The 12,606-nt window shown below is 40.7% G+C and overlaps 1 protein-coding gene across 1 annotated transcript in view; it reads right to left on the bottom strand.

The window, feature by feature from the left end:
• Nucleotides 1–11,677, bottom strand: part of BICC1 (BicC family RNA binding protein 1) — a 246,379-nt gene extending 234,702 nt beyond the window's left edge. Inside the window, exon 1 of the mRNA XM_048856281.2 lies at nucleotides 11,395–11,677. Coding sequence (XP_048712238.1) covers nucleotides 11,395–11,593 — 199 coding nt within the window. The 5' untranslated portion in view covers nucleotides 11,594–11,677. The remainder of the gene's footprint in view (nucleotides 1–11,394) is intronic.
• Between the last annotated feature and the right edge of the window lie 929 nt (nucleotides 11,678–12,606).

Genomic DNA, 12,606 nt, shown 5'->3' with positions numbered 1-12,606 from the left:
GAAGACCAGATTTCATGGTCCATGATGTGTTTTTCACGGCCACGAATTTGGTAGGGCCCTACTGACGAATGAAAGTGTGCTGATTATTACGTACTTTTCATAGAACACAATTCTTATAAACATTCTATCATATCCTCTTAATGGGAAAGTGAAATGAGACTTCATGAAGACTCCATGAAGACTCCAAGGCCTCATCTGTAAAGAAGCTTAGCAAAAGGAAAATGGAAGGCTCATGGTCAGCTTATGTCTACACGTGTTCCCAGCAGGCAAACAGCTAAGAGAGAAATTGAGGCTTGGTATTTGCTTAAATGAACAGAGGGTTTTCTCTTAAACGTATGAGAATCTTGCATAGCAAACCTTACTATCCACAGCTGAGTGGTTATTTTTCAAAAGAAAAATCTTCAACCAAATCCAATCATTTTCCAGTAATCATACATTCAACTTTTTATTTGTATTACAGCAGCACCTAGAGATCAGGACCACATTGTGCCAGGCACAATACAGACACATGGTAAGAGAAACCTCACCCAGAAGATCTGACATCCTGAACACGCAAGACAGACAAAGGGTGGGAGATGAAGTGACCTGCTCAAGATCATATCGTAGCAAGTCAGTGGCATGCCTGGGTTTCCTGGCTGGCTCTGACTCCCAGGCCACTAACCTATCCTTGCTAGACTGCATTTCCAATAAAAATTAGTATGCTATATTCCCAAATTTCACTGCAAGGTTGATACACATCACTTCAAAGCTAAAAAGCTGCTCTTTGAAATGACACAAAAAATATCAACACCGATGTTTAAAGAATGCAAGAAGTTAACTGTTTACATTTTACCAGCATTTTTAAGGTAGGAGAAACAATCCAAGTCCTCAGCAAGATCCTAGCAGATGTTTCAAATTGCTCTGGGGACAGGCACCAACTCATACTGTACTGTAATATGACAACCCTATAGTATTGGTTCAGGCTATGAAGTGAAATTTTTACTTGCACTATAATCTTGCTGCCTACAAGCTCATCAAGTATTTAAGACCTAACTTAGGCCACTGAACATGGTTAAAATCAAAGTTAGAAAATACAAAAGGTAGTGATCCCAAATCAATGCTAAACCCAGCAACACCGCACAGTCTCTACATGCATAACATTTTTCTTGCTTAACTCTAAAACCTCAAGCTACAAAAATAAAATGTACAAGACTAGAGAATGCCAGGTTGCACATGCATTGCAAAGTTATGTTTAATATAGGAACTTTTAAAATTTTAAATTAATAAAACATTTTTCCATGTTAAAAGTTGGCAAACCCTGAGTTTATGATTTTAAATGTACCCCCTTTTACATTCACAAACTTAAGCAAGTTCAGTGTTATGACCTAGTTTATTTTAAGAGGTATTTTTGTTTTAAGTATTGTACCAGTTCCTCCATGAAGCATGCACTCCTCAGCTGCGCCAATTATACACCTGCACTCCAAGTGCACACTTAAGAGGCATTAGTGGGATTTTTCCATGATCTGCACTGGCACTTCCATTGTCAGGTAAGGAGTAATTCCTGACCATCCAATGGGACAAAAGAGACCAAAAACCTGATGCGAGAGGCTCATCCACTCCACTTCCCAAGTCAGAAGTGACATGGGGAACTATTATGTAAGCACCTGTATTTCAAGATTCTCAGGAACCAGGAGCCCTGGTGTGCAAAAGTCCAAGAACCAAAAAAAAATCTAATGTGTACACATACCAATTTCTAAAACATGTAACCAACAACTTCAAGTATTTTACATCGTATGTACCACTTGAGAACCAACTCAGCATATAGAAAACTGGATAATATACATTATACATACACAATCTATTTTCACAAATCTTCTGTAGGAATAGCTGTTCTCTGCTGCTATCATCACAGAGACCAAGAGCACCATGGTCATGAGTGTGCAGTGCTGCTATTGGGCCACAAAAGCGCATAGCTGATTCTCTTTTCCAGCCCAACATCCCATTCCTCACTTGAGCACTCTAAGGTAAGCAACATCCAATCCCACTCACCCACCTCCAGCCTCCCACACTGACTAAGAGATAGACACCTCTACATTCCCTTGCGACCTACTCACCAGGCCTGACTCTTTCTACATACACACAGACACACACACCAGGATTATTTTTAAAAGTTGACAACCCTAACATAAGCATTATTGGACAATCTGACACCACAATGCTGGCTGAATACTCAGATCCTTCACAGGAAGGATGAAAAAGGTGACAGTCACAGCACTACTGCTACCACCATGGCCACTTCCCTGTGCATTTAGGGATCTATTAAGATCACATCAGCAAGCAGGTGTTATCACACTAGAGCTGTGATGATGACAGTCACTTTTTAGAGATTCCCCTGTTGTTGTTGTTGTAAGTTGAACAGTGGTGTCTAAGGTCGAAGTTCCACTATACTCCATTGCCAAGTGAATAAGCATGTTACGTTTAAAATAAAAGAAGGTACTGCTGTTGATTACTTACTTCTGCCTTTACAAAAAAATACCTCCTGCAATTCCAATGAAGCCTCAATATAAAACCCAAACAGAAGGGTTTTTAGAACACATTATTGGGGAAAACATTCTATACTGACATTCTTTCCAAATGAAAACAAGATCATTGGTAAATCAGACCCACTTCATATATAAATCAGTTATTCAAATCAATGCAGCACTGTATCTGGTCATTTTATTAACCCCACGTAAAATGGTCATCTTGATCTAAACTAGAAAAATTAACACCTGGGCATTACTATCAGACCTAACATGGAAGGAATGCTACTTTTACATAATATATTTCAGACTTCAAGAAACAAGCCAAGTGTTTAAGGGCCTGATCCAAAACCCATTGAAGTCAATGTAAAGATTGCTGCTGATTTCAATGGACTTTCGGTCCAGGGCCTGTAAGGGCCCTGATCCAGATGTCACACTGCATGTAAGAAGTTCATTATCCCACTAAAATAATTGTACATAGGGATCAAAATCAAAGTAATTACTGCATTCTAGTTCATTCTGTTCTATGAAACTTATAAATATACATCTCCCCTTTCAACTCATTCAACTGTTTCAACACAATCTAGTAGTTTTGTCCACTACAAATGTTCATAACTCCATGGCTTACACACAGGAGGTGGGAAACTTTGAAAAGGAAGGCTACTTCTCAAAGAAGCCACCTTTTAAGTTTGCACATTTAATCACACATATAATCACATTCCTGATACTACGTCAATTAACTGAATGCGACACACTCAGACTTTAGACAGCACATTAATATTGACTCTCACATATTGAGAGCTAGAAACTATTTTTTAATAAATTAAAATATTTCAGATATGATATTTAGAGGTACAGAGCATGCCCATCACTATTTTCTATGGTCAAGCATTTAAAGTGGATGTTTCACTATAGTTAAGACTCACTTCACAAATAATTTTACTACACAAAGATCTGAAAATAAGGAACAAGTATGTTTCATTGCTAAACAGCAGACAGGCACAAAGCCAAAGAGCCTGAAATAAGTACTCAAAACAGGGCATATTTTCCAATGGAGGTAAAGATTATAATATAACCAAAAGGAATGTGCAAGCCAGCAATACTTAACTCAGCAGTTCATGCCAAACCATGATAGCCTGTTGTACTACTTAAAAAACAGAGAAACTAGAGAAAGTGATATTATTACAATTGTTAACGGAATGCAAGAACATTTTTAAACTACAAGTCACCAAAACTCGTTTCATATAGATATAGGTATAGATATATAAAAATTATTTTATTTTATATTTTATTTTTTTATAGAAAAATCTAGTAAGCCCATTTGGGATTTGAAAGCTAGAAAAATATTTAAAACCTTTTTGGCCACATGTATGTTAACACCAAAAGTAAATGCTTTTAGAAAGGTTCCAGTTACCACACTACTATGTCTTTATCCAGAAAACTTTTTATGCATTGGAAAGTAAAAACTACAAGAGTGAGAGGTTTTAGTAGAAGAACTTTTTAAGCCTCTACAAAGAGAGATAGTATCTTGAATTTGATTCTTCTTAATGAGTCAGTGTGAGGTTCTCACTAGCAAAGACTATTACAGGGAAGATTGAGCCTTCTGCTCTGCACCCCTGCCCTCAACACTTGTATATTTGACATTTCAAATGTCACAACATTAAGTCAGTCAAATTCTAACTGCCCATGACTGAAATTACTAACATAGTACACCTTTCTTTATATTAAAGGATGGCAAAAATGTTCCTTTATACAGCATATTCTAGGTAGCAGATACCTATCATTATTATACATTTTTCTTAAGATTCTCATTGGTTTATGTGATAAATTTCTATCTTTGCCAATCACTGAAGCATCTTTGCACCTTATCTTAAAACAGTTCGTTTCCAAATGAAAAATACTAAAAAGAAACTTTTAATAATCATTTTTATTGCACAATTTAAATCCAGCTTTTACAATATACATTTATAGATACTATACAATTTGCTAGCTCTACAAGTACTATGACCTATAAAATCTGGCACCCACTATTCGAGTTTGATTGTCCAACAAAGCACCTACCTAGCACACGAACTACTAAACTCAGGTCTTGGATGAGTACTCTTCTGCTGTAAACCATGACTGTATTAAAGCAGAGGTTCTCAAACTGTGGTCCACAAGCTCCATTCATGTGGTTGCGCAGGCGTGGCTCCACTAACAAGGTGTTTGGACCTTGGAGAAGACGCACATATAAGGTGAGGTGGTGGCCTTTGGAGAAACAGAAGGTAATGGGAAAGGACAGTGGGGTGAGAAAAGGGGGTGGTGGGAATTTGGGGTGTGCAGGGCTGCAGCAGCCAGAGAAAGAGGCAACTTTCCCCAGCTCCAGGGCTGCGGCTGCCGGGGAGAGATGGCCCTCCTTCCCAGCCTCAGCTCTGCGGCTGCTGTGGCAGGGTAGAGACCCCCCCTCCTTCCCAGCCCCAGCTCAGAGGCTGCTGCAGTGGGGGAGAGAGGGCACATCCATCACATTAGACAGGTAAGACTACTGATATTAAAATATGAGTTGTGTGCTTTTATTTGTAGAACAAAAAAACGTTAATTATTATTAAGGGTTTTTTTATATAGCACTTTACAATAGTTAGCTAATGGTACAAACAGCATTTGGAAAGATCATTAAGTGGTCCGCCGAGACCCTCAGCAATTTTCAAGTGGTCCGTGAAAAAAAAAGTTCGAGAACCACTGAATTAAAGCATAAGGGCTGAGCACCAACACAGCTTTGCTGGGATTTTTGTAGTCTTAGTCTTTGTTCTCTTGGACATTCAATATTCCAGACAGCCAAACTTAAAGTATCACAGAAAAAATAAATAAAATCAAAATGGTAAAGGGAAAATCTATTAACAGATAATTCAGTATTATCCTGGCATCAGAACCAGACTCTGTTATAAGACTGTGGGTAGTATGAGAAGAAAACTTTCATACCTGTTTGTATAATTACTGAAAAGAGTGTATTTTCCTTATCCAATTACTGAAAGCTTTGCATGAAAGATAATTTGAGAATCAAAAACAAATATGGAAATGATCAAACACAGAATAACCAGGCCTTGTTTGAATTATTGCAGAAGTATATCAGACACAATCATCCACCAGCATAAATTCTGAACAAAGCAGTCTCAGGCATTTTATTTTCAGTAAAATATTAATTCAAAATGCAAAAGAAATATGATCATTAGACACTAACTTAGAAGCAACTTTATTAAGATGAACTGTTGAAAATATTAGAGCTACATAACTATTAAAGTTTTTGCTTTACCCCAGTCAGAAAAGACTGATATTTACTCTGGAGAAAGGTATTCCCAGTTTGTGAGCATTCATTCTTGAAGGCAACAAACACTCTGCCAATCAGCCAGAGGATAAGCAATCAGATGAGAGGATCTAAGAAGAAAAACTGTGCCCATTGGGAGTTTGGAAAGAGGGAGGAGAATGAAAAAAAAGCTATGCAAAATTACCAAAAATTATTTGAGAGATCTGAAAAGACATTTCATATTAATTCTGAATGACATGTTATCATCGACGCCTAAAAATCAGTCAGTCAATAATGCCTTATCAATTACTTTTTACAAAGTCTGTATACAGTCAAATAAGGATTGCCTTTTTGAAAATTAATCAAGATAGACCACAATCTTGGGGAATCATCAGCATAGACAGGGACAAGTCATGTTCAACATTATACTAACTGGCCATGGGGACCAACTCAAAGAACCTCAACTACCTCAAGTCACGTTCTACCTCAACACAGTGTTCTATTGCAAGCAAACCCAAGGGGACCAATGGCAAATTTCTAGGGGCTTCAGGGTTCAAAGCTACAGTATTCTGCCTTTTCTGTACATGAGTACAAGGCAATGCACCAAACAGTGGCCTATCCAGACATAAAGTACTTCTGAACTGTTTCAACAGCAACACTGTTGACAACAAGGTGCATATTAAAAAGTGAGTATCTATTGGATCAAAAAGGAGTTCCGTCAAGTAGGACTGTGGCACAAAGGTGAGACCTTAAACATGAGAGGGTCTAGTTTTTGGTGTGTTTAGGTATTTTTGCTTGCTTGCTTGCGTTTTGTTTTTTAAAGAAGGTGGTAAATGGGATGTCTTGACAGAGACACATTCTAATATTTTCCCATACTGCAAGAGAGGAGAAGGAAAAATAAGTAGCATTATGATATCTACAGAATTTCCCTACTATACTTCTCTAAAAATGTAAATTTTTACTACTGTAATACTACAGTGTCAGACACATCATAAATATACAAAATATGTATATACTATATACCAATGGTTCTCAACCAGGGGTATGTGTACCCCTGGGGGTACTTAGAGGTCTTGCAGGGGGTACAATAACTCATCTAGATATTTGCCTCGTTTTATGCCAGACTACATAAAAAGCACTAGCGAAGTCAGTACAAACTACAATTTCATACAGACAATGACTTGTTTATACTGCTCTAGATACTATACACTGAAATGTAAGTATAATATTTATATTCCAATTGATTTTTTTTATAATTATATGGTAAAAATGAGAAAGTAAGCAATTTTTCAGTAACTGTGTGCTGTGACGCTTTTGTATTTTTATGTCTAATTTTGTAAGCAAGTAGTTTTTAAGCAAGATGAAACTTGGGGGTAACGCAAGACAAATTAGACTGCTGAAAGAGGTACAGTAGTCTGGAAAGGTTAAGAACCATTGCTATATACCATGCACAGGTGTACAACATTCAAAACCTATTTTGAGGTATGACATAGAAAGCACATTAGACCGGTCATCGTATTAAAAAATGAGTAAGACACCTAATCTATTAATGTATGTTGGGGTTTGTTTGAGTTTTGTTTTTATTTATTTGTTTAATATTAAGGCCATCTTGTCTGTAGATCTATTCACAGCTGCTGCCTTATTCAGGCTACACTTTTTGGACAGCTTTCTGTAAATTTTTGTAGTGCCCAGCTGTTATGATGATAGGCACACAAAAATTATTAAGAAAATCATTCCAAAATATTAATTTAATTGAGTGTTCACTAAGATTTAGTTTACAACAGCAACATCAAATGTATTATGAAAGATTTTCTTCCAATATGCCACTGCTGAAAGAATCATTGATACAGTGTTTGACTCCTTCTTCCTTTCCGCAAAAATAATCTGTCTAATGAGATTTGTTCACAGATCTACACTGAAAAATTTTCAACATAAAAAATCTGTACACTATGCTATATAGAGTATATAGTAAAGTATGCATACAAAATAGAGTTTCACTAAATGTATATCATCATTAGGAGTACCAAGCAATAACACTGGACATAACAAAAAGGAAATCTGACCATATGAGCTATTTAATATGTTCCTATTGGTGTATTTCTAAGGCATTAGAGTAGTTCTGTTCCAAAGACCATTAGGAACCCTGGTAAGTTAAAGTTTATACTTTCACTGGATGGTCATCTCCAATACAAAAAAAAATAAAAAAATAAAGGCAATTCAATATTGTCTAGAAGCTGGATCATAGTCATGTGAACATAGATTTCTAGGTATTCTTCCCAGCTCTACCGTTGACTTGCTGGGGCACTATGGCAAAGTCACTGTCTGTGTTTAACTTAATCATCTATAAAAGGAGCATAGCAGCATCCAGCAGGGTCAAGAGATTTTGTTCCTGTTTGTAAAGCTCTTTGAGATACTTCGGTGGAAGTGCTGTGAGTATAAACTGTCAATTTAAGATGTAACTTTATTCCATAGCATCTTTTCTGAATTTTTCCAACAAACTTAATTTTACCAATCTTCCATCTCTGATGGAAAAAGACTAATTTATTATTCTTGTCTCTTTATTCCATTTCCTAAGTTGTCTATTTTTTTCCTGCAACAATACCAATTTACTGGAAATTAATTCAATATGATGGAAGTCAGAGTTTTTACATTAAAAAAATCTTGTTCCTGTGAATTCAAAATACTATTGTTCAATACACTGCTGTGTGGGGGGGATACAATTTAAACACTCTATGGCACGTGCATCCTAGGCTGAAATAACATACAATATCACAATTTTTTCTCTTAAGTTATACATATGCATTAACCACTGGATGACACAGCTATATAGTCAGTCTGGATTCTGTCTATGAGGTTTGTTTTACCCTCCCACACTTACCACCTCAGGCAGTAGAAAGACACAGGCTGTGGGATGAGGTAATGGAAGTTTATTTTACTGGTGGAGGAAAAGTGAAGAAAACCTTCAATTTTCCAATAGCACTTTTAACTTGTGACCTTTCTTCACGAATACCTCCTCTTTTGAGTGTCTATGTGCAATTTACAAAATTTAGTTTTAAGACATCTTTGATGAGCGTTAGTTTAGAATTAATTCAGTTAGTTACAACAAAAAACTGTATGCTTCTCTGCACTCTTTATTACATAATGAGATTTCTCTACTAGTAACAAAATATTAACTGGTTAAAGATTAACCTACCCCCAAGAGAGAGAATCTCATTTGAAACAAATTCCAAACATTACAATCAGACAGTCATACCACAGTTTTTGGGCAGACAATCCAGTTTACCTAGTTACTTCACCTAGCATCCTCTCCCCCCGCTTCGGACCACCACCACTGGTCTTAAGAAATTTAAACAGAAGTTCCGTGACAGTCATGATGAGTAAAACATTTTCAGGAAATTAACCGAACAATTTTAGCTGACAGATTCTTTAAAAAGCAAAAACAAAAAAACCCACACCTTTTATTTTTAGGACTTGGTTCACTACTGGCATAACTCTAGCTAAAATAAAATGTTTTCTCCAAAACATATCAAAAAAAATTGTGCATTTACTTGGAATTCATTTCTTCCTTATCTCATCCTCAATCTCTACCATTTTTCCAACTTCAATTAATTATTTGAAATTACATAGTTCCAATTACATTGATTATAAACTATCATATTCAGGGAATGTGAATTATGGGACCAGATTTTGTTCTTCCATTTTGTTTTCCTGTTGTCAGATGATAATTTCTAACATTGCTTTAAATTACTGAGTGCACCTCCAAGTAATTCAGAAAGTAATAAAAAGCACTATGTTTACAGATTTAGAATGACTGCTCTCATGCACAAAAGCAAATATTTTCATTTGTGAAATAATACATAAATGATGAACAGCTATCAGTCTCCCATTATGATTTTTGAAAAATGCAGCCTTAGCAGTCAAGTATACAGTATTTATACATCACACAATTATAAGTGGCCATAAAATTACGTGGCTTGTAGAGGCCATACTAAATATATGCTAATAATGTACTCCAGTTCCTCCTCTCCATAAAAAAAAAAAAAAAGCTAGATCAACTATCATGTGTCATTCTAAACATTTAAGAAAATAAAATGGCACTTTTTAAAAGTTCTCATTCAATTCAAATATGCTTTATCCTCACTGAAATTTTAAAGGTAACAGTTTGCAACTCAGCTCCATTCTCACTGGAATAGAGTAAAAGGTATTAGAAAAGCTAAATAAATTTCACAACTGTGAAGGATACCCTACCTGGTGTTACATCCACCTTTAAAACAATATTTTCTATTTATGTTAATACTTTTTCAAAACCTTTTTATTTAACTTTCACAGAGAGTGACATAATTCAAAACATGGTGGAACAAAACGCAAGAGATTTCATCACAAGAAACAATACAGACAAATGTATAACAAATCCTAACCCAAAACCACACATTGCTCAAATAAATTGGTTAGTCTCTAAGGTGCCACAAGTACTCCTTTTCTTTTTACTATTAGATGTATTATTTTAGTGATATGGAATGGATACCAGTTCAAAAAACTACACTGCAATACTCCTACTAAAATAGAAAAATATTAGAAAAATATATAGATTGACTTAGAATACAGTCATTATTTAAAGGACTCTGATATTCAAAAAAAATTCCAGAAATGGAATGTTTTCTTGGAATTCTGAACCCTTCCATTTTATGAAAGCTCACTTTGCTAAGTAGCAAAACACTGTCCTATTCCTGAAAAATCTGAAATGCTTTAGATGAGCTTAAAGCTCGTTTTTGTTTTTTAAAGTATTTCCAGTAGCCCAGGAAATTCAAGATTACCTTGAAACCTATTACAACCTCTTTTACAGTTTTCACCGTAGAGCAAGGCTTTATTTCAATACCAGTGATGCTAATAGCGTTTACAGTTAGGATGCTGCTGGTGAAACCATAGAGCTGCGAAGTGATGTTAGGGGCAGAAGTTGACCCCTGTATTAGTAGTCACTGAGATTTTTACGAACGGAGGGTAACTCAAGATTAATTTTGCAAGAGGGTCGGATGAAAACACTAGAGCTCAGCCTCCACCGCTTTATGAAAGAATCCCTTCCCACCCCAAGAGGAGCTCGGTTTGCAAGCCCTGACATCTGCAGACAGCAGCGAGTCGATCCACATCTGGGACTGGAAGGGCTAGGGAACAGGAACGGGGAGGGGGTGGGGAGGAAGAGTCAGAGCCAGGATATTTCAAGTGTTCTCTCTGAGGGGCCGCTTTGAGGAGAAGCGCAGAACCTGGAACAGCCCAGCAGGAGCAGCCACGCTACGCCCCCCACCCCGGGGTCAAACAGCAAGTGCCCCGGCTCCTGGGGGGCCCTGCGGAGGCAGAGGCGAGTCCACAGCTGGACGCAGCCCTTCCCAGCAAGAGGGGCAGGCCCCGGGACAGCGGCTGGGCACCCTCCGCCAGGGGAGAGAGCAGCCGCCGCTCGCCAGGGGGACCGTGGAGGGGACGCGGCTCCCCCAGCGCCACAAGCACCGCCAGCCCCCGCCCCTTCGCCCCGCGAGCCCGGCAGCCGGAGACAGCGCTCCCCTCCCGCGGCCCCAGCGCCGGCCCCGGCCCCGGCCCAGGGGCTCCCCCGCGCACCCCGCTCACCTTGCAGCATGGCCTCCAGTTTCTTCCTGTCCACCCGGAATCGCTCCTCGCCCCACTCGGGGCTGCGCAGGGGCCGCGGGCCGGCCGAGTCCTCCTCGGAGCCGGGCAGCGGGGAGTCGGCGCTCCGCTCGCTGTTGGAGCCCGGGTCGGAGAGCGGCTGCGGCAGGTAGCCGCTCAGCGGGTCGCACTGCGCCGCCATGGCGCTGCCGGGCGGCCCCCGCCTCTGCTCCGAGCCCCACTCGGCCGCTTCCCCGCGGGACGCTATCTGCCCCCACAGCCGCCCCCCCGCCTCATCCCAGCCGCTGCCTGCCAGAGTCCCGGCCCCGGCGCCGCTGCCTGCGCCCGCCTCTGCCTCCGGCTCCCCGCCGAGTGCGCCAGTCCCCGGGCCGGCCGCGGCTCTGCGGCGCCCCCACCCCGCCCGCAGTCCGCACAGCGCCTCCGCCTCCATTGGGCAGCCCGCGGCCCGCCGGGAGGGGCAGGGGATATCCCCGTGCCGGGGGAGGGGGCAGGGGATCCCGGGGGAGGGAGACCCCCCCGGCATGGGGGTGGAGTGAGCCTGGCGGCGCGGGGCCGGGATCGCGGTGAGGCGCACCCAGCACTGGCCACTGGGAGCCCCAGCGCCTCCTGGGAGCGCGGGGGGTCACCCCATCATCGGGGGCAGGAGATCCCCATCCCAGAGAGACCTCATTACCATGGGGGGCGTGGGGAACACGCTATAATGGGAGCACGGGATCTTCAACCCCAGGGAAGACACCCCATCGTTGAGGCAGAGAGATCCTTATCCTGGGGGGCACCCTTCATGGGGTGGGGGATCCTGGTCAGGGGGATCACCATCCCAGAGGGAGAACCCCATCATTAGAGCAGGGAGATCCTTATCCTGCATGGGAGACACACCCCATCATGAGGCAGAGGGATCCCCATTCTCTTGGGGTGGGTAGTCTACCATGGAGAGTAGAGTGAGCCTCCCCCCAGGGGAAGACACTTCATCCTGGGGCAGGGGGACCCCCAACCCGAGGGAAGACACCCCCTCATAAGGCAGATAGATCCCCAACCCTGGGTGCACTCCATCATGGGGATCCTTATCTTAAGGTGGACACTCCACAATGGACATAGAGGGATCCCTGTTGGGGGAGAAAAGAACCCATAATGAGAGTATGGACGATTCCCATCTCAGTGGGGAGATAGCCCATCAGGAGGGCACAGGGATCCCCA

This window comes from Caretta caretta, chromosome 7 (assembly GCF_965140235.1).
Source record: "Caretta caretta isolate rCarCar2 chromosome 7, rCarCar1.hap1, whole genome shotgun sequence".
NCBI lineage: Eukaryota > Metazoa > Chordata > Testudines > Cheloniidae > Caretta > Caretta caretta.
The sequence above is the reverse complement of the archived record's forward strand: the minus strand, read 5'-3'. Positions and strand labels throughout refer to the sequence as shown.